The 27777-nt window shown below is 56.4% G+C and overlaps 1 protein-coding gene across 2 annotated transcripts; it reads left to right on the forward strand.

The window, feature by feature from the left end:
• The first annotated feature begins 116 nt into the window (after positions 1-116).
• Positions 117-27626, forward strand: L3MBTL1 (L3MBTL histone methyl-lysine binding protein 1). Of its 2 annotated transcripts, none has more exons than XM_032127123.1 (23): positions 117-174; positions 6382-6570; positions 6797-6959; positions 8918-9141; positions 9836-9980; positions 10121-10259; positions 10903-11026; positions 11638-11725; positions 13805-13896; positions 14489-14593; positions 15359-15494; positions 15895-15995; positions 17040-17191; positions 17277-17353; positions 17724-17809; positions 18363-18473; positions 18723-18837; positions 19094-19193; positions 20099-20296; positions 20586-20632; positions 21337-21494; positions 22214-22276; positions 23195-27626. In XM_032127123.1, the coding sequence occupies exons 3-23, from the start codon at positions 6824-6826 to the stop codon at positions 23327-23329; spliced, it is 2532 nt and encodes an 843-aa protein (XP_031983014.1). In that variant the 5' UTR covers positions 117-174; positions 6382-6570; positions 6797-6823; the 3' UTR covers positions 23330-27626. The 2 variants fall into 2 exon arrangements, with proteins under 2 accessions (XP_031983014.1, XP_031983015.1); XM_032127124.1 differs by having other exon boundaries at positions 15904-15995.
• Positions 27627-27777: the final 151 nt, after the last annotated feature.

Genomic DNA, 27777 nt, shown 5'->3' on the forward strand with positions numbered 1-27777 from the left:
ATGCGGCCCCGCGCGTTTCCACGGCGACGGCGCGGCTGAGCCGCCCCCTCCCCGCGCTCCCCGCGCACACTCGGACCGGCCCCGCGCCCCTCCCGCTCCGCGCCCCCCGCACCCCGGGCCGGGCCGGGCCGGGCAGCGCCGCCGGGGCTCGGAGCAGCGCCCGGCCGGGTGCAGGTAAGGAGCGCGGCCCGGGCCCGCCGCGTCCCCGCCCGGCATCGCCGCATCCCGGTGCCCGCACGGGCGAGGCCCCGGCCGGGCGAGCGGGGCCGGGCCCGGCGGTGGGCGGGGGGGAAAGCGCCGACATCCCCCGTGCCCGCGGCGGGGCCGCAGCCGCGATGGAGCCGCGATGGAGCCGCGCGGAGGGGCCGGGGCTGCCCCGCGGGGGCGGCGGGGCCGGGACACCGGGACACCGGGACACCGAGAGCGGCTCGCTGGCTCTGCCCAGGGCCGCCGCACCCGCGCGGTGCCCCGCGCATCACCGCGCCGATCGGCCGGGCCGGGCTCGGCTGCCGCCGGCGCTGCGAGCTGCGAGGCGCTGCCCAGCCCTGTCCTGTGCTTCCCTGGCTGCCCCGAGGGAGCTCTCCGGGACGCGCCGAGCTTGGGAGAGCCTTGCACGGTGGACGCTTGGCCGTGTTTCTTCAGGTGTTTCTCAAACACCGGGTGAGCAGGTGCTGTCCCGGAGCCTGCACTGACACCACTGCAGCCCTGGACAGGGCCCTGCAGCGTGGAAGGCTTTGGTCCAGCCCAGCAGTGCACAAACAGCCCAGGCTGTGGACAGGGTGTTCCACATGGTCCAGGACAGGTCCTGGATTTATTTCTTTACTAGTTAGAAAAGAAAATAAAACACTGCACAGTTAGAAATATTTTGGGGTCAGGTATCTGTCCTTTTTAGTTGTTTCCATCTGTTTGTAAGTGTGGGGAAATACCCGAACTGTGCAGGTCTGGGTGGTGCAGCAGGACTGGTGCTCTCAGGGGCAGTGGGAGGCAGGTGCTGGTCCCCGTTGTGCCCCTCAGAAGTGCCCAGGCTTCAGGCTGCCTGCTGGCCTCAGCGTCCAGCTTGGATGGTGTCACCTTGACCCTTTGGGGTGGCACATGGGATCACTGGGAACTGTTCATTCTCCCCACTTGTGGGTCTGAGCAGATCCATGAGCCTAAAAGCTGGTCCTGGTGACAGTGACAGTCCTGGGGACAGCAGGTGACACCCAGCCTGAGTGTCTCTGCTTTGTCAGCTGTGTCTGAACCTAAAGCTGAAGCCGGCTTGCTGCTTTATTGCCCTTCTCCCTGTGATCTCCATTTTCACAGAATCTATTTGCTCTTTTGAAATGTGCAACATGAACAGCCTCTTACTGCACAGAAGGACATTTCATCTGGTTTTGAGATGTTGATAAATACCATGGCCCACTCCAAACCTCACCACGCTGCACAAGAACTCAGGAGCAGGACTTTGTGGCCCCTGGTTTGTTCCAGTGGAGGCTTTTGCTCCTGTCTTTGGAGCAGCAGTCAGATTTGGAAGGGAAGAAGTGTGTGATTGTCTTTCTCCACCGGGCCACCTGCCTGTGCCAAGGGTGTTCCTGAGTGCTCCTGTGTGTGTACAAAGCAAATATTTTCTACAGTGCCATTAGTCTCCTAAACACCTGCCCTGGGCAATGCCAGAAGACAGGGGAAGATCCAAGGGAGCAGCTCTCAGCCCAGCAGGTCTCTGTAGTGTTTTGGTGTGCCACTTGCAGTTTTAGCATGATCCCAGCTGGTGCTCTTTCTTAAAGGCTCAATTTTGCCACTGGAGGTAATTAAAAATCCATACCTCAGCTGATGGCAAGGATGGAGAAGTTCTCTCTTATGGCTGAGGAAATTCCTCAAAAAAATTATTTACAGAATCTCAGGCTGGGGGAGGCTGGAGGCACCTCTGGAGGTCACCTTGCCCAGCCCCCTGCTCCGTCAGGGCCGCCCGGAGCCGGCTGCCCAGGATGTGTCCAGGTGGCTTTTGAGTCTCTCCAGGGATGGAGACTCCACCACCTCCCCGGGCACCTGCACCAGTGCTCGGCCACCCTCCCAGTGCAGAAGTGTGTCCTGAGCTCGGAGGGCCCCTCCTATGTGTCAGTCTGTGCCCGTGGCTCCTGGGGCTGTCCCTGGCCCCATCCCCTCTGCAGCCTCCCCCCGGGTATTTGTCCACAGGGAGGAGATGCCCTGAGCCTGCTCTGCTCCAGGCTGGGCAGTCGCAGCTCTCTCAGCCTCTCCTCATGGCAGAGATGCTGCAGTCCCTCCATCACCTTGATGGCCCTGTGCTGGACTGTCTCCAGTCTGTCCCTGTCTCCTGTACTGGGCAGCCCAGCTCTGGGCCCAGCACTCCAGGGCTGCCCTCACTGGTGTGGAGCAGAGCGGAAGGATCCCCTCCCTCCGCCGGCTGTGACACAGCTCCCAGTGCAGCCCAGGACGCTGTTCTGCATTGCTGCAGGAGCACATTTCTGGCTCATGGGCATCCTGGTGTCCAGCAGGACCTTTCCTCCCAGCTGGGTGGCTCCCAGCATGTACCAGTGCAGGTTTTAGGAATATTTAAAATTCCGAGAAGCCACAAAGCGAATACGCATTAATATTGTTTGAATTAGATTACTTTAAGCCAATTTTGTGATGAACAGAAGCACCTCTTTCGAGCAGATCATGCTTCACAAAGCGCTGTCGGGGCTGTGCAGCAGCTCCATGCCGGGAGCTGCTTCTCTCCCTGCTCCTCTGTGGCCTGTTGCATGCAGCCTGGCCCTCCTCTTCCCAAGGAGCGGATCATTCCCCGGCTCTGCCGTGGCTTGGCGAGAGGGTGAGTGTGAGGGTGTGTGTGGGGCTGTGGCAGAGCTGGGGACTCGTGTGTACAGCAGCCCCAGAGATGCTCTGCAAGCCCCGGGGTCGCTGGTCCGGAACGCGGCTGTGCCAACACCCAGCGATCCCTGTTTGATGAGCTAAACCTCTGTGAGCAGCAGAGCCAGTGATCCTGGTTGCCTTAAAGTGTGTGGTTTGTGGCCAGTGTGCTTGGCCCGTGTGACTGTGTGTGCACAGCCGATGTCCCCAGCTCTCTCGGGTGCTCAGACCGTGCTCTGCTGATGCCCTTCCCTGCCGGGACCCGGGCTCTGTGTTGGTGCTTTGTTTCCTGAACCTGAACCTGAAGGTTTGTCTCTGACAGAGACACTGATCCTGCTGTCAGAACTGGCTGGAATGGGCTGGTGGGGTCTGGCTGCAGACAGACTCCATGTGCACAGCCCTACCCTGACACAGAGCACAGGATTCCAGGAGCAAAGCAGGAGGGAGCAGAGCGCTCCCAGATGGGAGCTGTCTGGAGAAATTCCACTTTGCAGCACATTGTGGTGTTCTCTGGAGGGACCACACGTAAGCGTGTGTGGCCAGGGTTTCTTGGGGTGGTTTTTCTCCTTCCTGGCTTTTCTGGTCAGGGATCCTTTGCTGTCTCTCAGCAGAAGGCAGAAGTGAGGAGTGGGTGTGAGGAGTCCTTGTGGAATGGATGGGCAGCTGGCTGAGGAGTGGGGCTCACCTGCATCTTCTCTAAGATGTGGAGTTACACCCAATACCAGGAAAAATGGAGAGGTCAGGGCCTCACTGTTAAGGCCAAAACAGCTGCAGCTCCACTGTTGCTCTTGTAAAAGCTGGCTGGGGGGGGCGGTTTGAAGCCTGATTCTGGTTTGTCTGGGCGGGCAGAGCTTTATCAGATGTCACTGGGACATGTGTAGGCTAAAAGCTTTTTAAGACACCAGCTAAATTAAAAAAAATATATATATATATATATATATAATTAAAGCTTTTGTTCAATGTCTGGGACAATCAGCAGAACAAATCATAGAATATCCTGAGCATAAGGATCCTGGTCCAACTCCTGGCCCTGCACAGACACCCCAACAACCCCACCCTGTGCCTGAGAGCATTGTCCAAATGCTCCTGGAGCTCTGGCAGTCCCGGGGAGCCATTCAATGCCAGACCACCCTCTGGGGTTAAAACCTTTTCCTAACATCCAAGGAAAAGTGTTGGTATGGGTTGCTAATTGTTGTGCTAATTCGCAGGTTTGCATCCTGGTAGGCTGGATAAAGATCAGGCTGGGTAAAGCCCAGGCTGGGTAAAGCCCTGTGCAGCCTGGTGTGATCCCAACCTGCTGGGAGCAGAAGGTTGAATTACAGACCTCCTGAGGTTCCTGAATTATCCTGTGATAATATGGGTCAGTCCAGGGCTTGCAGGAGACCCCCTGGAGGGACCTCTGGGGCAGTGGTACCTGCCTGGGCTCTGGCTCCAGGGGCTGAGGCCACCAGAGTTCTCTCAGGTGTGGGCATCCCCTCCATGACATCTTTTCTGCTCCCAGGGAGCAGGGTTATCCCGAGTGCCTTTCTCCTGCTGTGACAGTGGTGCCAGGCAGGTCAGAGCTGTGGCTGAGCCCCTTTTCCTCATGTAGCACTCCTGACCTGAGATACCTCACAGCAGGTTGGGCTTCCAGCAGGTTTTATACCGGGATTTTAAAAACTGTGAGCTGCAAACAACATCTCCAATCCTGATTCTCAGTCCTCCAGGTGGGGATGGAGCTCTGCAGCCCAGGCATTGTGTCATGCCCACACCTGTGGGGGTTATCCCAGGAACCCTGAGTTAAAAGTTGAACAGTGTGTGCTGTGGTTGATACGAGCAGGGTTGGTGGTAGGTTGTTGTCTGACACTGTGGAAGCCCCTGACAAGAGGTGGGAGAGCCCTGGGAGCCGCTGAGTTTCAGCTGTGGCAAGAGTGTGTTTACAAGTTCACACCAACAGTGTTCTACTGCTCATGTGTGGCCTTGGAATAGTTTTTGGGCTTGGAATAGAATTTGTGTGCTCAAAAGGCAGGAGTTGGGGCGAGGAGTGAGGGAAAGGTTTCCACCAGCAAGACAGGAGTTGCTCTGGCCAGAGGTGCTGGGGAAAGCACTCACACTGCTGCTGAGGGACAGATGAGGGGAACAGGAGGGACAGTTTGTGGTAGAATGGTGGCATTGTTAAGGTTGTAGAGGACCTGTGAGATCAGTGAGTCCAACAGTAGGACAGGGCCGTGGGCTGGATGGGCTCTTCTGCCTCGTGGAGGGCTCCCGACCCTCTGAGCTGGGACGTGCCCTTGGCTGCAGTGAGGCCTTTCCCAGGAGGTTGCTGGCGGAGGGATTGTCTGGAGGTTAAGGCCTAAATCTCAGTTGTTTCGCTTTGGCAGTTTAAAGACCAGCACCACAGTCTATAATCCAAATTCATTCTGTTCACCCTGACCTCACAAGGCACAGGAGAACCAGTGTCGACAGCACCAGCCTAGCCCTGCAAGGATTTGGAGAGTGAACCACAATCACAGAATATCTCAAGCTGGAAGGGACCCATAAGGACCATCAAGTCCAACTCCCTGCCCCTGGCACCTAAAATTAAACCTTAATGTTGGCTACTGCTGGGCATTTCCTGTGCAAATATTTGCTTTTGTGTTCACATCAGAGACTGTGAGAAACTTGGGTGGAGCATCACAAACCTGAGCACTGGATCTAGTTATTTCTCTTCCTTTCTGGGCATTTCCAGTCCCAAGTTCTGTTTCAATTTTAAAAACAGCCAACAGCTCCCACAAAATGAGGAGTTGTCCTTGAAATATTTGACCCAATGATGAATTAAGGATTGATTGGATTTAAGTGTCTAAAAAAGCAGACAGATTCCTTCTGGGTATTAGGAAGCACCGAAACAGGTTGGTTGCTAAATTCATTTTGGCTTTCACTTGGAGTCTGGTGTCGAATTAGTTTCTCAGTTCCTTCAGCTGTCCTGACACTTAACAGTGCTTTTATGCACCTGGAGAGCCTGAAGGGTGGGTGCTGTTTGCCAGTTGAGCATCAGGTGTTTCTGGTCACAAACCTGACAGAACTGGGAGAAGTAGCTCTTCCCCTCAATGTGATCACACTACCCCACTCTGTGCCCTCTGATAGTAGCACCTTTATCTGAATGTCTCAGGTTTTAAAATTCCAGACTTTGGCCTTGGTAGCCCAATTCTTAGTTAACCCTGCTTCACTGAAATGAGTATCCTGTTTTCCACGTGGATGTTTTCCCTTTCAAATTCAAATTGCATCAGAAGGGGCCAAGACATGACCATGGTCCTCTTTGTAGCCCTGCCTCCATCCCAGCAGCAAGTGCTTTGGAGAGGGTGCTGCTACAATGTGGAGCCCCTGGGCCCCTGGGTAGGGGTCTGGTCACAGCTAGTGAGGCCCAGGTGTGCCCTCAAGGCCCTGACACTTTGCTTTCTCCTTGAGATTCATGGCTAGAGAGGCTGAGCATCACCAGGCCCGTGAGAAACTCAGGTGGGGTACAGGGGACATCAAATTCCCCCCAGTAACTCCTGTCACTTGTGCAATTCTCTCTTGCAGCCACTTAGAAGAGAAGGGTGACACTCCAGCAGGAGAACTGGAAGGGGACCTGCAGGGAGCTCTGCCTGCTCCAGGGTGGGATTTGGCAGCCCTCAGTCCCAGTCTGTCGGAGCATTGTAGGCCCCCGTGGGAGCCAGGAGCAGCTTGTGGTGGACCTGGCGTGCTTGTACCATCTTATGGTGGTGCCAGGTGAGAAAAAACCCTCAGCATTTGCAGGCTCTGAGCTGGGACCTCACAACAAGGGCTTTCATGGGTCATGTTGATGCCAGCTGTGATGTTCGTGTGGGTTCAGTGGACCTTTAACGCGTCTTGCGGGGGTTTCTGCTGGGAGAGACCATCCTGTGCAGCCACTTCCTCGCTCCTTTGTTGTGTTTATGCTGGTACCCAACTTGATTTCTTCCCTGCTGCCTCACAGGGCCTTGCTGTGTGCCCGGGCAAGGTGATGGACAGCAGGGGGGAGATGGAGGTGGTGAGGAGCACCAAGGGCAGTGCTGCTGGGGAGGTCAGTGTCCACGTGGTCACCACCGAGAGCACTGTGCAGAGCACCCACCTGCCCACCACTGCCTTCATCATACCAGGTATGTGGAGCAGTCCCCTCTAACTGCTGCCCCCCAGCCTTGATAGCCCACACTCCTTGTGTAGCTGGGCTGTCTCCCTTGGGAGGCAAAGCCAAGCTGCTGTTGCCATCTTAGAGGTTCTCTGTGGCTATCCCACATCACTTGGACTGTTTGTGGGTGATCAAAACTTCTTGATGCTGCTTTAAACTGAGGCCCTGATGCGAGGGGCCCTGAGCCAGGGCAGCGCAGTGTGCTGGGTGCCTGCTCTGCAGGGCTGTGGGCTCCTGGGCTGCTGTGTTATCATGGAAATCACAGAATAGCTCAAGCTGGAAGGGTTCCATAGGGATCATCAAGTCCAAACCTCTGCTCCTGGTAGGACCACCTAAAATTAAACCATAGGAACTGAGTCTTGTCCAGACACTCCCTGAACCTGGTGCTGTGACCGCTTCCCTGGGGAGCACCATGAAGGTGCAGACAGTGATGGGGTCACCCCTCAGCCTTCTCTCCTCCCAGCTGAACAGGCCAAGTGGCCTCAGCCGCTCCTCCCAAGTCCTGCCCTCGGGATCTTTCACCATCCTGGTGCCCTGCTCTGGACACACGCCAGCCCTCAGATGTCCTTTGTGTGCTGAGGGGCCCAAACTGTCCCCAGGACTCGAGGTGAGGCTGCCCCAGTGCAGAGCAGAGCAGGACAGTCACCCCCCAATGTCCCCCTTGGGGCTGCCAGGGCACTGCTGGCTCCTGTTCCACTTGCCCTCAGCCCAAATCCCCCAAGCCCCTTCCCCAGGACAGCTCTCCAGTCTTGTCCCCCAGGTCATACAATTAATCAGGATTATCCTGTCCCAGGTGCAGAATCCAGGTCTTATTCCTGTTTCACACACACGGTGATTGGATTGCCTGGCTCTCTGGTCTATCCAGATCTCTGTGTAAGGCCTCTCTACGTTCAAGGGAGTCCACAGCTCCTCCTAATTTAGTGTCATTGATAAACTTACTTAATGGACAATCAATTCCTGCATCCAGATCATTTATGAAATATTCAGGAGCGTTGGCCCTAAACCCTGGGGAACCCCAGTGGCGATGGCCCCCAGCCTGATGTGCGCCCAGTTCCTGTAAGCCTTTGAGCCCAACTGTAGGAGACCCATCACCCAGCTGTTCACCCAATGGACAATGGACTGGATGAGCTCTGGGCTGGACACTTTGTCCAGAAGGGTACTGTGAGAGGCAGTATCAAAGCTTTGCTAAAATCCTAGAAACCCTCATCTGTTGGCTTTGCTTGGTCAGCTCAGTGGGGTGACCTTTCCATAAAGGGAAATTCAGTTGGTTAAGCAGGACTTCCCCTTGTGAACCTGTGTTGGCTGTGTCCAACAACTGCATTGTCTCTCCAGTGTTTTCCAGTAACTCCCAGAATAACCTTCTCCATAATTTTACCAAGCCCTGTAGTGAGCCTGACAGGCCTGTAATTATCACGGTCATCCTTCTTACCCTTCTTGAAAACTGGGACAATTTTGAGTGCAGCTGACTGGTGTCTTTCAGGAGGTGTTTGAGCAAAGCATGGTTGTGTGTTAGGTGAGATCAGGGCTGTTCTCTAGAAGCAGATCTCCCAAATTTTCCTGCTCCTGTTCTCACTGCCCTAGGTTGCACAGTGTGTTGCTTTGAAATGTAACTAAACTGGAAGTTGCAGTCCAGGAGCCTGCCAGCAAACTCCTGTCGCCTCAGGGCATCCTGGGCATGGAAACAGTCTGAGACCAGGCTGGAGTAGAAACCCTTGAATGTGGATAGTGTTGGAGCCACCCTCAGCACGAGCCATTACTAGCTGCAGATTTTTTGGGTCACTCTGCTTGCCTGTACTTTGGCCCACAGCAGAGCCCTCACCTGGGAGACCATGTCCTCTGGGATTCTGGGCTGCCCTCGAGCCTTGTTTGCATCAGTGAAGTGTTCTGTGTATGCCTCTGGTTGTTTGTCTCCTTTCTTCCCTTCTCAAGCAAACGCCGCTGCCATCAACCTTCCCACGAGCACCTTAGAAATCCAGCGATTCCCCCGGGAGCCCCAGAGAAGCACAGGGGCCGAGAGGCCAGAGAGGGGAGCAGGCAATGAGCCCATCACAGCTGCTGTCATTCCCCAGATCAGCGGGGTGCAGACCTGCAGCACAGTCCGTGTGCTGGAGTGGAAAGATGGGGTGGCAACTTTGCCTGGGAGTAACCTGCGGGTAAGTGTAGCCCTGGGCCACTGGGTTTGCCCCCTCTGCCACTCCCCACTGCTGTAAATCCCCCAGCCTGTGCCAGGCAGGGAGCACCAGGATGTGCTGTGGCCCCTGGCAGTACCTTCACTCCAGCTGGAGGATCCCTCAGCTGCTCCAGCTCTTCTCCTGCCCCATCCCTAGGCTCTGCCATCCCATGAGCTTAGCACAGAGCTCACACGAGGTGCCTGGGTTAGGGAGGCACAGGGGTGCTACGTGCTGTGCAGGACAGGACATCTTCCCTCCCAAACTGTGCTGTGGACTTGGCTCTGCCCAAGCTCCTGTCCTCACCCTGGAAGCAGCGGCCTTGTGCTCGGCAGGCAGCGGGTGCCTCAGGGGTACCCTCAGTGCATGACAGCTTGCAAAAAATGCACCCATTTCTCAGCTGCTGCTCAGCCTCAGGGCACTGCATCCTCCAGGCACCCACCTGCCAGCTCCAGCTGGTGCTGGTGTCACCTGAGTGCCCGTGGTGTGCCCAGCACAGGCTGTGGGCAGGGCACCTTCACAGGGCCTGGGGTGCTGGGCTCACCTCTGTCCTCAGAAGAGCTGTCCTCTTGTCAGGCACACTGATGACCAAACCATGTCCCTCATTTTCAGGCCAAGCACCCAGTTACATTTCTGTCCTACTTAACCCTTTTTTCTTGCTTTTTGTTCAATGACGCAGTTCCGGATTAATGAGTACGGGACGCTGAAGGTGGTGAGTGCTGATAAGATGCCTCCTGTGGAAGCTGTAAAGGAGGGTCACGCAGAGAAAGATGGGGACTCAGAGGTGGCACCTCCCAGCAGAGACAATCCTACCGTGGCTCAGGGTAAGGGCACCGTGGTGGCACTTGTAGGGTGGGTACCACCATCCAGCAGATGCTGTCTGATGTCTCCATGGGCAAGGCAAATGCCTCCTGCATCTGCTGTCCTTCCTTGTGCCTCACTGCTGCTCCTCTCTGTGCCCCAGACGTGCCGGAGCAGCCCACGCTGCCGGCAGCAGAAGGCCTGTGCCACTGCGATACCTGCGGCCGCAGACACGTGTGGGACGGGGCCCGGGAAGGCCGGGGCTTCTGCAGCGAGCACTGCCACCAGCAGTTCAAAGAGAGGTAAAGGAGGGGGGGCCTGTGCCCTGCAGAGCCCTGTCCATCCCTCTGCCCTCCCTCCGCTGCTCCACGTGCTCCAGCAAGGGACGTGAGCGTGTCTGCCCCTGGCAGGTGCTGGGGGTCCCACTTGTTCCTGGAGGCAGGGTGGGGGAAGGAAGAGTTCCCAAGGGAACAGCAGGAAGCGAGGGAGCCAGATTTTTTCCTGCCCAGTTTGTGGCCTCGTAAACATGGATCTGCTGGAGCAGGAGGTTGCTGTAGTGGGGGCTTCCAGGCTGAGCAGCAGTGGAAGGCCACGGGTCACGGAGGCATTTCCAGCCCTACTCCTGACCAGTGTGTGACTCCTGGGATTTGTTTTCCAGCATCTCTGGTGCAGCTTAGAGCCCTGCTACAAAATTAGATCCATTTTGATCCATCCCTGGATTCAGGTTTCTGACACCCAAGTGAGTCAGGGTGACTGTGGCCTGTCCTTGGCTCTAACTCTTGGCAGCTTGTGTGCATATATCCATCAGGAGGGGTGGGGACATGTGTGAGTAAGAAATGGAGGGACAGTGATTGTCCAGCAGCCCCTCCGTTACTGACACCCCAGGCAGTGTCACCGTGCTGCACTGCCTGCAGTGCTTGGCCCTCCCTCCCTCCCTCTGTGCAGGTCCGTCATCGTGGAAAACTCTGCCAGCAGCACCAATGCCACTGAAATCCTCAAGCCTGTGAAGAAACGAAAGAGGAAGGACTATCAGAGCCCCTCAGAGGAAGAATATGAATCTGAGCAAATGGTAGGACAAAGGCAGGGAGGGGGTGTGTGCAGCCAGTGTCTGGGGGGCTGGGGGCCAGCCCTGTGTGCACAGATCTCATCGTGCTGCTCAGGGCTGTGCCAGCTGTGGGTCAAAAGGGAAACGGCTTGGCCAAAGTGCCAAAAAGACTTGAATGTGTGGAGATGAAGGCTCCTAGCACTGGGCTGGTTGGTTGGCATGTGGAGCACCGTGGCCTGGGCAGTGCCAGACTGTCCAGGCTGGGCTGTAGCTACTGAGCTCTCTCAGCTGCTCTCTTGAGTGTGGGCCACCGAAGTAAGGGTTGAAGTAGGGGAGTGTCTGTCTGTGTGCTGGGTGTCCTGGGGAAGGGAGAGACTTTGACAAGGCAAGGAAGCTCTGCTTGCCAGCCCTGACTGTAGCAAGTCCAGTCCTGGTGTCATTGCTGCAATCAGCACCGAGTCCCTGCAAGCTCCCATCATCAGATTCTCTGGCAGCCCATTTCTGGGCCAGGCATTGGTCAAACCATGGACCTTGTGGAGGTGCAGTATGGCCCTGGGCACCAGTGTGAGGGTACAACACCCAGCCAAAAACCTATGTGTGAACCTGGGTTCTGTTTTGTCTGCTCCCATGTCTAGGAGGAAAAGCAGGAAGAGAGGAAAAGCTCTGTGGAAGACTCTGCCATGAGCAATCTGGAGGCTGAGGCGTGGAACGGGAGCCAGCACGGTACGGAGGCGAGGCGGGCGGTGGGGTGAGCACTCCTGCTGGGGCTGGGGGGTCCCACTGCAGGGTTGGACCCTTTTGGTGCTCCTGCAGGGTCAAACACCCACTGCAATGCCCTGGCACGTGGTCCTGAAGGCTTGTGAGCTCCTCTGCTTGCTTGATCCTGCTCTCTCTGTCTCTTTCCGTTTCTCTCCTTTCCTCTCTTTCTCTCCATGGGAAGGGGTCACCCCTATGGACACGGCACTGGCCCGTGCTGGGCAGAGCTTCCTGTCCCTCCCCTCAGGAGCTCAGTTTGTTACTGGCTTGTGGACATCATGTTTGCTGCCAGGGACACAGTCCTGAGCAAGAACAGGACTGCACCACGTGTGGCTTTGCCCTCCCTTAGATGGGCTCGTGGGGAACTTCCCTCATGGCATCAGGAGCTCACAAGTTTGGGAGCTGCTCCTGTAGGTGCAGTGCCACTGAAGCCGTGTGATTTGGGGTTGTCTCATCCTGTGGGGATCTACTCCTGGACTGTATCAGAGATCTCAAAAGCAGAGCTGTCGACATGGAGGGAAAGGAGACAAGCTGAGGGATGCAGTGTTTGCTTGGTTGGTGTTTTCCCTGCAGTGTGAAGGAAAACTTTGGGAAACACTGAAAATAAACATTTATGGGAAACCTTTTGTCTTTGAGTACTGAAGGTCATACTCAAAATAATTTTAAAATTAAACTGTTCCAGCTTCCTACTCCTCTCCATAGCCAAGTGGAGGGACAGTGGCAGGGGCCAGGTGTCATTAACCCCTGATGTTACACTGAGTTAACCACGGTTCAAAAGGAATCTCAAATCTCATACCTGCCTCTCACCCTGAGCCCTGAGCATGTAACCTTCCCTGCTGCATACAAGTAAGCAGTGATGAACTTTGTTATTTCAGCATTTTATTTTCTCTCATTTTAGAAGTACTTCAGCAAACAAAATACACACCTGGGTGCCTCAGTGCAGCAGTCAGGGTATGCTCTGACTCTTGGTGTATTTGTCATTCCACAGAAGTGCAGAGCTTGTACTCACAGATTCCCCAGCCATGCCTGGCACTATTTCTATGTCCTAATGAATAATAAAGAGGTTTTTCATTCTGAAGTGTCAGCAAAGCAAGGTTAGTCACCTTTCTCCCTGAAGTTCAGCTTTAATTTCTTCCCTAAGTTTCTGGTTTTTTCCATCTCCTCTTCCCCTGAGGCAAAGGGAGGAAGGAGTTGGTCTGGTTTTCCCCTGCATTTGTGGCCTGCCCTACCTGAGGCTGTCTGCCATGGCTGACCTGTAGCTGTGAATTCCTCAGCACTGGAATAGGCACAGCACTCCTGGAGTCCCTTCAGCTGCTGCAGATTAGGGAGAGGAAGCTGAAGAGCAAGAGACTTGGGTTGTGTCTCACATGCCTTGGGCAAGGCCTTTGTGGCCTTCTCAAAGGCATGAATGGTCACCTCCCTGCCTATGAAGGGACGATGCTGTCTTGTCACATGGGCAAATACTTCTCTAGGGCATCAGAGCAGCGGTGCTGTGCCACGGCGGGCTCAGGTGGCTGTCTTGGAGCAGAGGATGGCAGAGCTGGGATGTCAGCCTGCTGCTGGTTTGAGTGCCTAGTAGCCCCTTGCAGCTGGGAATGATTCCCAGACCTCTGCATGGATCCTGATGGCTGCCCCACATCCATCCTGTGTGGACATAGCAGATACTCTGGCTGGAGGAGGGTCTGGTTGCAGAGGTGTCCTGATGCTTTGCCCAGGATGGCTTGTCCCTCACACTCCTTGGAATCCCAGACTGGTTGGAAGGGACCTTAAAGCCCATCTGGTTCCACCCCTGCCATGAGCAGGGACACCTTCCACTATCCCAGGTGCCTTACTAGGACATGGCTCAGGACATTTGGGCCATGGGGGCTCCTGGCTCTGCCCCTCGTCGTGCAGCCGGCCAGGTTTGCTGGAGAAGGGGCTGTGGTAGGATGGTGCTGAGCTTTGCAGGGATGCAGGACCAGTGTGAGAGCGGGACGGCCCCGAGGCAGCGGGGCGGGGCTGCAGCGGCCCCTCAGCAGCGTTTGTGTGCGTTTGTGCTGCGCTCAGGTGCCAGTGAGGAGAAGAAAGAAGGCTGGTCTTGGGCGTCCTACTTGGAGGAGCAGAAAGCTGTCGCTGCCCCTTTAGATCTCTTCCAGGATGTGAGTTGGGATTTTCCTGTCTTTTTCCCTCTTTCATCTTCTCTTTTCTTTCCCTTTTTTTCCCACCCCTCCTCCTTCTCCTCTCTTCCTTGCTTCCCTGTTTTGCGGGACTCTGAGCAATAGCCAAGCTCCCGTTGTCACCTGGAGGTGACCAGGCAGCCTCCAGTTTTGATTTGCCCTGAGTCTCATTTCCCAGCAGGGTGTTGGCCCCCATCCCAAGCACCCCACCTTTGCCTAGGACACTGCTGTGACTCTGGCAGGGTGGTGGAGCCTTTCCAGCCCTTCTTGGAAGCCAGATGGGCTCTCCTGAGGCTGTGCTGCAAACAAGTCAGGCCCATGCCCCACTCCCCCAGCTGCAGCTTCTACCCCAGGGACACTTTGCCCTGCCAATATCAAGAGATATAAATCCGTAAGGAGGTGGAACACTGTTTTCTTCTATGGGAAAAAAATTGAAATTTGGATGACAACATAACCTGTGGCCCACAGTCTCTTGGTCCCAGCAGCTCCCATTGCCTGGTGGTTGCTCCCCTGGCAGGTTCTAGACCCAACTCCCTGTGTTGGTTTTACATTGTAGTTTAATTTTTGTTTCCAGTATCAAGTAGCTTCCCAGCACAAGAACGGCTTTAAAGTGGGGATGAAGCTGGAGGGGATCGACCCGCAGCACCCATCTATGTACTTCATCCTGACAGTGGCTGAGGTAAGGAGCCTCCAGTGCCCATGTTTCTCGGTTCCTCCTGGCTCCTGGTCAGCCAGAGGCTCTGGGGCAGGGGAGGTGCTGCCAGCTGGCCCCTGGAGGAGACAGAGCCTGTCACTGCAGGAGATGAGCTGCTGCTCCAGCACCTCAGGCAAACAAGCAGGGAGCTCCCTGCCAGCTCAGAGGGACAGGGCACAGCACTGTGCAGCTGTGTTGGTCTCTCCATCACCCTGACACAGCACGGGGGAGGGGTTGTGGTGATGGCAACAGCTTTTGTCCCTAAGACAGGTCTGAGCCCTTGAGATGGAGGGTGTGGAGGCATCCCACTGCTCTTCCTTGTGTCTATGCAGACCCACTTTCCACTCAGCCGCGTGGCAGCCGAACCAGCCTTGCCTCGCAGAGCTCCCCAGGCAGCCAGTGTGGCATTTAGCCAAATCCCTGCACCAGCAACTTCCTAGGGTACAGCAAGTGGAGTCTTTGCACTTGCTGGATCCAGCAAGATGCCTCACCATGGCATTTAATGCACCAGCCTGAACATCCGTTCTTTGGGCTGGCTTGTGGTGGCTTTGCACTGACTTTGTTCCGTGCTGGACACCCTTTGGGACTGGTTTGTGCCTCCCAGTTTGGGCACTGGCCTGTGATTGACTCCTGGCTTCCCAAAGTGACCCATGCTGAGCTGGTGTGTGGGAGGGGAGGGGGTTTGATGCTCAGCCAGGGACAGCAGCAGGTCCCCATGGCCCTTTCCTTCTCCTCCCTCCCTGCTGGCAGGTGTGTGGTTACCGGATGCGCCTCCACTTCGATGGCTACTCCGAGTGCCATGACTTCTGGCTGAACGCCGACTCCCCTGACATCCACCCTGCTGGCTGGTTTGAGGAGACAGGGCACAAACTCCAGCCCCCCAAAGGTAAGGAGTTAACTCAGGTGGTGGGTCCTGCCGAAGGAGAGGGATGAAGAGTGGGCCAGATGTAGAGCTTGAGGTGGGGACAGGGTGGCTCCATGGGGCCAGGGAGGGATGCTGCTGTACTGGGGTTGTTCCACAGGACAACATTCCACGTACCCATCTCTGCTTGCTCACATTTTGGGGCTGTTGCTCTGGATTTCCACTCCACTGCTCGTGTTTCCTAACACGCTTTCAAAACCATCCATCAGACCTCAGCCACAGGCTTTGGGCATCCCAGGGCTGCCACAGATCCCATCTGCCCACAGCAGGACATGCTGGCAGGGTGACAGTGTGTCAGGGATGGCCAGGCTCACCCTCACATCCTCCTGGCTCTGAACTCACTGCTCTCATTTCTCTTCCTGAGGGGTTGTAGGTTATAAGGAAGAAGAATTCAGCTGGACAAACTACCTGAAGTTAACAAAGGCTCAGGCAGCTCCTAAGCACCTCTTCATGGTCCGAAACACTGTGAGTAGCAGCATCTCCTTCCTGCCAGAGCCTACAGGTTCAGGTGTGACTTGTCCCCTCCAGCTGAGCAAAATGCTTCCACCAGCACTGGGCTTCGCTTTGTCCACTCCACACCCCTCAAGCCCACAGTGCTCAAGAGCCAGGAACATGTGGCACACTTTGCTGCTCAGGATCTGTAGTTTGAGTTTGGACACTCATTTGATATGCCCAGAATTGGTGCTGGTCTGATTCTGTTTCATCCAGGCGGATCTCTTGGACAATTAAACTTGTTACAGAAGTACTGGTGAGGAGAAATAACCACTACTCTCAACAATTATTTGGCTAAAAACACATCACTTAATGTTTCATAAGTATAATTCCTTTGTCTCTGTTTTGTGTCTTCATTGTTTCTGTGTCTGCCTATTTTTTTCACGTGGAAGCTTGGGTAAGGAAAGTGGGAATGTAGGAAAGTGAAAAATGCTGATCATTCCTTTGTCAGCTGCAGAGGAATCTCTAACTACTGGCAAATCAGCCTCTCCAAGTTATTTATTGTGTCTAACCCCTGCTGTTCTTTGCTGCAACAAGCCCACCAGTGTGTGTGATGCAGTGTTTTGCACAGATTCTGGATCCAAGAAATAAAGGCAAGGAAGGGAGAAGGGCCCCACCCCAGCTCCTCCTGCCATGCCTGAGGCATTGGTCGCTGCTGACACCAGAAGATTGTGACCACAAACAAGTGTTTTGGGACAAAAGCAGAACTAGTGTCAGTTGGAGGGTTTTTTTCTCTTGGAATTTACTGCTTTTAGAAGATCCTGAGGGTCTGAAGATCACTTTTCCTCTTTTTTTGTGTGACCAAGCTGAGTTTCTTACCCCCTTCCTCTTTCCTTGCATGCACAGCAGCACACTGCCCTTCTGAGAGCCTGGCTGGTCCCAGGCCTGCCTGGAGGTTGGAGAGGGTCTGGTTTGGGGAGGGTTTGGGCAGGTGTTTCCTTGCAGCAGGCAAGGGAAGTGGTGAGGAAGGAGCTGGGGCTGCAGCTCTGAAAAAGCCCTGCCCCTCTCTCCTGCCAGCACGAGGCTTCCCCAGGCTTCAAGGTGGGCATGAAGCTCGAAGCCGTGGACCGCATGAACCCCTCCCTGATCTGTGTTGCCACAGTGACTGACGTGGTGGACAATCGCTTTCTGGTGCACTTTGACAACTGGGATGATACTTACGACTACTGGTAAGTGCACAGAGGCTCCTGGGGGGCCAGTGGTGGGGAGACACCTGCAGAGGGCCCTGTGTAAGAGCTTGGGTATGTTTTCTAGGTGTGATCCCAGCAGTCCATACATCCACCCAGTTGGATGGTGTCATGAGCACGGCAAACCCCTCACACCTCCTCAAGGTGAGTCAGTGGTCAGTCAGGTGCAGCCTGGGAGTGCATCCCCTTGGGAACAGGCTTCCCAGGGTGGAGTGGGGGTTCTGGGGACACAAACCTCCTGCCAGGGCTCCTGTACACATGTTCAGGTGCAGCATGGTGCTTGTATTGGGCCAAGTCTCCACTCGGAGATGCTGTCTGTGCACACCTGGCTGTTTCTGCTTCCTTGTACTGTGGCTTTCATGGTCCGTGAGAAAATAACAGCACTTCTTGGTGTCTCTCAGGTTCCCATGTGCCTGGCACAGACTTGGTTGGCCCTTAAAGGCAGTGTGGCATTCTGGGGTACTTTCTGACTTCCTGCAGGCATGTCTCACCTTCTGCATCTTCCCCCTTCCAGATTATCCTGATCCCGACAACTTCACCTGGGAAAAGTACTTGAAAGAAACTGGAGCATCTGCTGTCCCTGCTTGGGCCTTTAAAGTGGTGAGTGTCACATCATCTGCTCTACCCCACCTGGGCAGGAATTTGGGTTTTCTTCATTGTCAGGTCTTTGCTTTTGTGACAAGTCCAGTGATGTTCCATATTCTCCTGCCACAGGCCTGGGCTTTGGATCTACACTCAGGGTTCGGAAGTCAGGGCTATCCTGGGCAAATAGTTCAAAACTGGCAAAAAGGAGGAGTATGACCGTCCCCTCAGCTAGACAGGAGCTGAGTGATGGGAAATAATTTAGGTTTGCTTGATTAGTTTTTGTCTCCAGCTGCACCAGCAGCAGCCGTGTCCAGCCAAGGGTGGCTGCAATATGGATCCCCAAAATGTGTCTCTTAGAGACCTTCCCTGGGGCACATCTTGTTAAAGACAGCTCAAATGCAGGGAGCCGGTTCCCGCTCTCTCCTGTTGGCACTGTGAGCTGGGATGGCTCTCCCCTGGCCAGGCCAGGGCTGGGAGCTGGGCTCGAGGAGGACACAGTGCTGAGAAAGCCGCCGAGGGGACGGGAGCCTGAAGCAGGGCCCTGCTCCCTCTGACTGGGCTCTTGCAGCGCCCACCCCACGGCTTCCTGGTCAACATGAAGCTGGAGGCAGTGGACAGGAGGACTCCTTCCTTCATCCGAGTGGCCAGTGTGGAGGATGTGGAAGATCACAGGATAAAGGTGGGTGCTGGAGCATGAGTGTCCAGGCACTGTGCTGGCTTGCTCCTGCCCTTCCCAGCTCGCTGGGAGTGCTCTGTGGAAGCACAGTGTGCAGAGGTGGGCAGGTGCCACTGCCCAGCTCCAGGAGTGGAGAGCCTTGTGCTGCACTTCAGCTCTACCCTGCTGCTTGCTCTCAACTCAGAGGGCTCCAGAGCTCCTCGGAGAGGTGTCCTGGGATTTGAAAGGTGACCTCTCTGCTTGCTTCCCCAGATCCATTTTGATGGCTGGAGCCACGTGTATGATTTCTGGATTGATGCAGATCATCCAGACATCCATCCCATGGGCTGGTGCTCAAAAACTGGACACCCGCTGCAGCCTCCTCTGAGTAAGTGCTGCACCTGTGTCAGCTCCTCCTCGCAGGGCACGATCATGCCAGACCCCACTGTCACTGCCACCTGCCCATGCACAGAAATGGGAGGGCAGGTTCTGGCTGAGGATGGGCAGGGAGGAAAAGCCATTCCATGGATTTGTCAGTTGGAAAAGTGCTTCCTGTTTGGTGCAGGCAGGGAGCCCAGAGCCCTGGCTCTGCCCAGGCTTGCAGCCGTGACAGCCTTTCTCCTGTTCCTCTCCTCCGGCTGTAGGGCCAAAGGAACCAGCCTCCTCTGGCCATGGGGGCTGCCCAAGCCTGGGCTGCAAGAGCATCCCTCACTCCAAGAGCTCCAAGTACAGCTTTCACCACAGGTGAGCTCCCCAGCACAGCCCAGAGGGACACAGCTTCTTCCCTGCTGGGCCAGGCCAGCTCTTCCTCTGCTCCTCCTCACCTGCCACCCCCACCAGCATCCAGCCCTTCCCTGCACTCACCCCACGCCTGGCTCTGTCCCCTGTTCCTCCAGGCTGGGCCCCGGGGTGGCACCAGGACCCCAGATGGAGTAACCCCTGTGAACCCCTCCTGTGCCTGAAGGTGCCCTGTGTGTCCACCTACCCATGGGCACCTGTGGTCTACAGAGAGGACGGTGTGGATGCTGTTCACTGACACCAGCTGTGAGGACACTGTTCCCCCCACCCCTCATGGGTGCCTTTCCCTGTCAGGCTTTGAGCTGGGAAGTCCCAAGAAGGAGCAGTGCACGGTTCCAGCTCAGGCAGTCACTTGAGGGACCTTTTCCAGGGGAAACCAGGCTGGGTCTAGTGCCAACCCCAGCCCTAGGCTGGTGTCAGGAGGAGCCAGTATGGTGGAGTAGCCATGAGGATGGGGAGGGCAGGTCTGCCTCCCAGGGGTTTCTCTGCTGGCCACGCTCCTGGCACTCACGTCCTGCTCGCTCTGAGGCTAGTCTGGATGCCTGTGGAGGCAAGGGGGGCAAGATGGAGACTCTGTGAGCCCCAATGAGCTGCTCGATCAGCACGCTGGTGCCTTGCCCAGGGTTGCAGGGATGGCAGATGGCCAAGGTCTGTACCTGGAGGGACTGGCTGTGCCCTGCCCCTGCCCCCAGCGGCCCCGCCCCGGGAATTTGGTCAGCGCATCTTTCCTCTGCCTTCCATGGCCAGGGCTCTGGCTGCCCGTGCTCGGGGGCAGAGTGGTGGCCCTGCTGGCTTGTCCCCCAGTGCTGCTCCAAGCTGGGCCCAACGCTTGTGTCCCCTCTGTTCTCTAGGAAGTGCCCCACACCGGGCTGCGATGGGTCAGGCCACGTGACGGGGAGGTTCACAGCCCATTACTGCCTCTCAGGGTGCCCGCTGGCAGAGAAGAACCAGGGCAGGCTGAAGGCTGACTTGTCCGACACCGAGGCCTCGACTCGCAAGAGGAGCCCAATGGGTTTCCCTCAGCGAAAGAAATCTCGGCACCACGGGAGGTAGGGGCACGGCCGGCGAGCCCCGCGCGGGGAGGGGCCCTGTGCCGCCACTGCCCGCCCTGGCAGGGGTGAGCGGGCCACAGAGGCTCCTTGGCCTCTGTCCTGCTGCCTCTGCCGGGCACCTCTCTCGCTTTTTCTTCCCACGGTTTCTGGCTTTGGCTGTAAACCCTTTGGGTCAGGGTCCAAGAGGTCCCTGCTCCCACTGCCGAGGCGTTGCTCTGGGCGCTGGGGAGGAGGGCCCTTGGGCCAGTCGCAGCCCAGCTGGACATCAGTCTTCCTGTCTCTTTAGAGGGAGACCTCCAAAGTACCGGAAGATCCAGCAGGAAGACTTCCAGAGTAAGTGCCATCCTCTGCCACGGTGTCATTGCAGGGCAAGGCCGGAGGAGCTGGGGTGGGTGGGCGTGCTGGGGGCAGGTCTCCCTTGGCTCACACAGGTGTGCCCCAGTGGTTTGTGGTCAGCTGCCAGAGCTGACCATCGATAAAGGACCTCCCTGCCCTGTGCCAGGGCTCACAAAGCTCCCTCGGTTTGGCTCCAGGGTTATGGCTGGGAATCTTCGAGTGCTTTAGGGCATGGAATTAGGATCCTCTCTATGGCAGTGTATTTTCTGTGGTGCTTTGTCCTCTTCAGACAGGGATAGTGGGAAGCTGTGCCCCAAAATTTCAGTGTGGCTGTGAAGTGCCACATTATTGCTGCCACACAGAAACTGATGCTGGACAGTTGGCTTGGCATTTAGTTCTGATGCCTGCCAGAAGCAGATGCCTGATGTGTATTCATTCCATCCAGCACCCTTTTCACCACGGGCTGTCCTGCCACCTACCCCAGCGCTGGGGGTGATTAGAAAACAAATGATTGAAGGTCATGAGAACAAGGCAAAGCCTAGCTTGTCTCAGCTTCTTTCCCCAGCATCCCCAATCCCACCAAACTGAACACTTGGATACACTGACACCCTGTTGATTCAAGGGACAGCCACCAGCTCTTGATAGCTGGATGGGATGTTCTCGTCCTTGACCTCGTATCACGTGTTGTGCTTTATCCCCAGCTATTTCTTCAGACAATATGCACCAGTCGCTCTTCATGTCCGCCCTGTCTGCCCACCCCGACCGCTCCCTGTCCCTGTGCTGGGAGCAGCACTGCAAGCTGCTGCCAGGGGTGGCTGGCATCACAGCAGCCACGGTGGCCAAGTGGACCATTGATGAGGTGAGGTGCTTTGGAAGGCTCCATGCTGGTCCCTGATGTGCTGGCGTGGCTGGGAGTGCCCTGCCTGGCTGTGCAGCACCATGGCACATGCACCAAGCACTTCAGTGGCCACGTCGCTGGGCTAGCGAGGAGAGGTCTGCTGGACACATTGTCACCTTTGTTCACTTTCTTGGGCAGTCATGGTGACCCCTCTTAATGCCTGAGTGGGTGGAAGAGCTCTGGCACCAGCCCCAGCAGCCCCTGCCTGCTCTTGGGCACTGGCACAGCTGCCCAGGGCACAGGTGGAGTCACCATGCCTGCAAGTGTTCAAAAGCTGTGTGGATGTGGCACCTGGGGGCATGGCTTAGTGGTGGCCTTGGCAGTGCTGGTCAGTGGATGGCCTTGATGATCTCAGAGGGCTCTGCCAGCCTTAATGATCCCCTGATGTCCCCATTACCCCCCTGGGTGCCCCTCTCCTGCCCCGGCCCTCGGTGGCAATCCTCTCGCTGTGCTGGAGACACTTGGTGGGGATGGAGCTGCTGAAGCCTTTGCTGGGGGAGGCCAGTGCCTGTGCCCGGGGCCAGGGGTGGGCTCTGGCATGGGAGGGCAAAGCAACTGCAGCCTGTGCCCCAAGAGCCCTGTGGCACCTTGCAGGGCTCAAAATGTGAGGGTGTGGGCTCAGGGGGGTCTCCAGTCAGAAACATTGCTCTGTCTTGGCATTTCTCTGTGTTTCTTCCAAGGTGTTTAGCTTTGTTCAGACTCTGACGGGTTGCGAGGACCAAGCCAAGCTCTTCAAGGATGAGGTGAGAAGGGCTGGTGGATGAGAGCAGGTGGCCAAGGACAGCTGTTTGCCAGTGGGGCCAGGAGGAATTGGCCAGTGGCCTTCCTGCAGTGGCTTGCTGCTGGATGCTGGGGGCACATCCAGCACCTGGCAGTGGTCCCGCCCTGCAGCCCCACTGCATGGGAGTGTGCAGCCACCTGGCTGTGCCCATGCAGGGCAGGAGGGGAGCTGCTGACCCCCAGGGAGCTGTGCTGCCCTATTCTCCCAGCATGGGGGATGGAGGGTCCCTCTGAGGGGATGCAGATGGGGGCAGGAGGAGGATGGTGCTGCAGCCTTAAGAGCACCATCGCCTCCTGAGGGAAGCTGCTTCCTCCTCACCCTTTTGTCCTTCCCCCTCTGCCCCTCTCAGCAGCACAGCAGTCGGGTGGCACTGCTGCCTGCCAGGGTCGGCGGTTTTGGACCCTCTGTGGGCAGACGTGTGGGGGTGGCTCTGACACCCGGGGCTGATCCTGGGCACACTGGGTACACCACTGTCACAGCCTGTCCAGGAAGAGCCCCTGTGCTTTAAGGGTGCTCGGGCAGGCAAAGCTGAACCAGGGCAGTATCCACGGGTGCTGGTCCCTGGAGCAGGGAATGCCCAGAGCAGGTTGTGGTGGCTCTGTGCTGTGCCCATGAGGCTCCAGCACAGAATCTCAACCTGGCTGCAGTGTGAGCTCCTGGGATGGCCCCTGGAAGGGCCTTTCCCCCTCTGCCCTGTTCCTGGGCTTGTGAGCTGCCAGCTGGCATTTCCCCAGGGCAGTGTGGGAGTGCTGTGGGTGGCCCCTGCCCTGCTCTCTGGGGTCGCCTGTGGCTCCTGCCCAGGTCGTGCTGGTGCTGGCTGTTCCCAGGAGTCCCAGCCCGGGTTTGCAGTGAGTGCCTTTGTCCCTGCTCTCCTCCCCAGATGATCGATGGCGAGGCGTTCCTCTTGCTGACGCAGGCTGACATCGTCAAGATTATGAGTGTCAAGCTGGGCCCGGCACTCAAGATCTACAATGCCATCCTCATGTTCAAGAACGCTGACGACACCTTAAAGTGACTTTTCTTGGCCCAGCTGGGACCCTCCCTCAGCACTGGTGCTGCGAAACTGTCTGGTCAGGACAGAGACTCCCCCAAACGACCGCAGCTTGTCACGTCCTGCTCGTGTCCTCCTGGATGCCACCTCTCCACTCTCCCACCAGTCCATCTCCCATCCTCTTCCTTCCACGCTGTCCTTCTGCAGCGCTGGCTGCAGGCTGACCCCAGGCCTCGGGGGCGGTTGCAGGGAAGGAGGTGGACGTGGCACTGGCCCGTCTTAGCACCGCAGCTGCCCCCACATCCTGCTGTGCCTGCACTGGGCCAGAGGTGCTGAGGGCTGGCGGAGCCCTGTGGAGGGTGTAACAGCGGGGGCTGACAGCACTGCTCCAGCCAGCCAGGCAGGAGCATCCATGCCTGCATCCATGCTCACACCCTCTTAAAGGCTGCTCTTGCCTTTGCTCAGCAGCTGAGAGAGATTTGGGGTTTTTCCCTCAGTGTGATCCTCTGGGGGTACTTGTGCGAACACCATTTCCAAGGGACGTTCTTGAGGAGCTTCTGCTCATTTTGCCTTTTTCTCTGAATTCTTTTGGCTTTCCCTTTTTAAGGCCAGTTGATGACTGCTTTGCCCCTGTGCCACACTGCAAACCAGTGGCCACCTCTTGCCCCCTCAGGGAGCAGCTATCCTGGCTGCTGCTCTGCCCACGACCAGCGCCTGTGCTTTATTCCTCTTTCCTGAATGCAGCAGCCCCAGGGCCTTGCTGGGCCAGGGCTGGCTGGGTGCAGAACAGGCTCCATTTCTTGCACTTCAGACTGTTTCGTCCAGCACTTCTCTGGGAGAAAGGATGCTTGGATAGCTTGTTCCCCTTGCACCTATTAAAGAATCCTCTACAAAGGAAGTCAGGCCCTCTTTGGTCCTTGTATTAGGAGCAAGGCCCTCTCTAGAGTGGAGACAGCTGCCAAGGACAAGAAGCATCCATTGCTCCAATAGGCAGATCCACAGTCACTTCTGAAGGCATTCCTGAGTTGGCTGAGCTGATTCTGCCAAGCTGCCTTCTCCCCACTTTCTGCCCTCACAAGGCACCCAGGTTTTGCTGTCTGAAGAGATCTTCCGCTGTCCCTGGATCCCTTACCTGCAGAGCTAAAAGAAAGCCAGCACTTACCTGGTTTGTTTCTGTCCTTTTCAGAACATAGCACCTTTCCAACAGGGCCACAGGCACTTTGGGAATGCTTATGTAACACTGTCCCTTGTAATTGAGGAGGGGACAAAGGGCTGCAGAGCCAGAAAAGCCAACATGCCTGGGGGTCCTGGCAGAATCCCAGCAGCTTCTGATAGGCCCCTGTACCTCCTGGCAGTGCCCACACTGCTCTCTGTGGTCCATCACCCTGGCATGCCTGATGTGGGAGCTGTTGGAGCAGGGAGTGGCCGTGCAGTGCTGGAGGATGGCCACCTGCCCAGGGGCCCAGTCCCAGGTGCTCTTCCTTTCCCATTCCCAGCAATGACACACCAGTAACAAAACGATTTCCCCCCTTTCCCAGTGCCCAAAGACAGGGATGCAGAGATGTGTGCAAGTGCACCAGCAATGTGTCCTGGAGCAGCGCTGCCTTGGGAGCCGCTGTCACATCTGGGTCAACCTGTTCGAGGCTTCCCATGGAAATGTAGCATTTTGACTCCTTGTTATTGAATATTTGGGGTCACGTTTGACCTGCTCTTGAAACGTCTGCTGCTTGCTCTTCATGCAGGACTTGCAACTTGTCCATGTCTTTGTTTTGTCATTGCTTGGGTTTGATTTAGGCAGCTTTCCCTCTCCTTTCCTTTTTTATGTCCTTGAATCTCTTCAAGCACTGCAGTGTGGCCAGCTGTGGAGAGAGGGAGTGAGAAGGAACACCTGTGTCCCTGGGTCCCAGAGTCACTCCCCAAGCCACCCTTGATCTGCAGGAAATGGTGTGCACGTCGGTCTCTTCAGCTGATGGAGAGTGTCTTTCTGGGCCACTGTGCTGGCGTAGAAGAGGAGGAGCCCTGGGACCTTCAACCCAGGCTGTGAATGGTGCTGAGACCTTTCCAGGTGTGATCTGGAATGAAAAGGCTCCCTCACACTGGACACAGCCCTTGAGCTTGCAAGGACCCATCTTAGGAAAGCATCCTGTTCTCATCTGCTGAATTCCCACATGTGAAGTCGTTACTCCTGTTGGGGAAGGGACTGAGCGCTGTCCCAGGGTGCTGGGAGAGGAGCTGCTACCCAGGCATCAGATCTGAAACTACTGTGAAGGAGGGAGAGCCTTGTGTCTCACAGGGCTGCCTGGGAGAGCACAGGTGGTGAGGAGCTCAGAAGATCCCACTGAAAGGGAAGAGGAGCCACGAGCCAAGCCCTGGCTGCCCCCCAGGGCTGGGTACAGCCAGCACCACCAGCTCTTGCTCTGCTGTCAGGTGCAACCCAGCCGTGCTCTGCCTGGGCACCAGGCACACAGGTACAGGTGCATCCCCACACTGCCAGGCACTGCAGGCACCGCCTGCCCTGGGCTCTCCTCACCTTCTTAGAGAGCAGACACGACCTGGACAGGACTGCCAGGGTGCTGCCCCTTGCCTGGGCAGTCTGGCTGCAGAGCTGGAGCCCAGGTGCCCACTGGGTCTGAGCTCTGTGCCGGGAGCAGCTGTCAGGAACACCAGTCCTACTGGAAGGGTGATGGGAGATGGGAGCTCTGTGTCACACACCTGCTGAACTGAGCATCACTTCCTCAGCCTCTTGGGCTGATGGACCTGTTGGGGTACAAAGCTGCTGGATTTGTCTGGGTGAGGGAGTTACAGGGTTTGTAGGTGGTCAAGGGCTATTTACTGTTAAAACTTATAACCTTCTGTGTCCTTTAAAACCAAACCCAAAGCATCGTGTACGTGTGGATGGGTGATCGTGGGAGTACCATGACACCATTCCCCTGATGTTGGTGTGTTTTAGGGTGGGGGTCTCTGGGGCTGTGGAGGTGGCAGACGCCCATCCCAGGGTCACGGGTGATGTGTCCTCCGTGAGCAGTTGTCCCTGGTCCCAGCAGGAAGGCCAAGAGAAGGAGGGGTTGCTGCACCCCTGGCCTTGGCAGGTCCTCCGTCCCCACAGAACACTGAGTGGGAGTCCCTCCTCAGGGACCATCAAGGACAGTTTTGACCAAGGCAGAGGCACCAAAGTTTTCTGTGCTTCCCCTGTTGCCTGACCAGATTCCTCCAAGGGAAGTTCACTGCCATGTCACTAAGAAGCCAGAGAGGACTGTGGGGCTGGGGCTGGCCCACAGATTCCCCTCTGGGGCCTTTCTGAGAGATGTGACATCAGCCACAATTTCTAAGTCAATGAAGAATTCTTCAAGTCAAATGTTCTTTTGAGTGGAGGTCCCCAAGTGTCTGTTTCTGCCGCTCCTGCCCTGCAGCTGGTGTTGGCAGGGCTTAGCTGGAGCCGTGGGAGAAGTCCCACTACGTGCTCCAGCCTCAGATATGGGGTGTCTTCTGGGTGGGCTGGTCTGCGGCTGACTCTGGGTGCATGGGAGCAGTTGGAGCCTCCTGGGAAAGTGTTTCCTCCTCCTCGTGGAAATGGGCAGCACTGGGACAGTGCGATCCAAGGTCTCTGTTTCCATCAGAGCAGCCAGCCTGGAGCTCAGCGGGGAGGGCAGCCATGCCTGCCCCACCAGAGCACAGCCACCTTCCCTCGCCTCCCTGCACTGCTTTCCATGGCGATCACAAGAACTTTGAGAAGGGAAAAGCACCCTCTAAATGGCCTGGGAGGGCTGGGGGCTTGGGGCAGCTGCTGCCCGCAGGGGCACATCTGGGCCCGTGGGTGCAATGAGAGTGCTGGAGAAGGGAGCTGGGGGAGGGGTGTGACTTGGCCGCTCGGGTTCCTCACTCCTCATCCTCCAGGAGAGCTCGGTGCAGATAGGGAAGGACAGGAGGGCTGCAGCTCGGCTCCCTTCCTCCAGCCCAGCCCTTCCCTCTGGGGGCCTGAGGCTCGCTCATCCTTGGAGGGGGGAATGGGGACCATATTATGGAGGGAGTGTGATTATGATAACAAAAGCTTTTTTGCACTTTCATTCATTTTGCACTCTTTCTTAATTTCTTTTTTTCTGTGTTTTTGATATCAGCGCCTCCTCTCTGTGTTTTCATAATGAAAATCCTTCTGTTGTAACCAGTGCAGCTATTCTGGAACTGTGTGTCCTGAACGTACAGAGGTTTAAAGGCTCTATATATATAAATTTATAGTGGTACAAAAGTAAATTTATATATATAGATGATGGTGTGATGTGTTTTGTCAGTGTTTTAAAATAATAAACGAATGTGAGCAACAGAAGCCTGTGAAGCAGGAGTGGTCACTGCACTGTGTGAGTGGTCACTGCAGGGCTGGAGCGGTCACTGCAGGGCTGGAGCGGTCACTGTGCTGCAGGGCAGTGGGAGCAATCACTGTGCAGGTAGCAGGAGCAGCCACTGCATGGTGGGAGAGG

The sequence above is a fragment of the Corvus moneduloides genome, chromosome 17 (assembly GCF_009650955.1).
Source record: "Corvus moneduloides isolate bCorMon1 chromosome 17, bCorMon1.pri, whole genome shotgun sequence".
In the NCBI taxonomy this organism is placed as follows: Eukaryota; Metazoa; Chordata; class Aves; order Passeriformes; family Corvidae; genus Corvus; species Corvus moneduloides.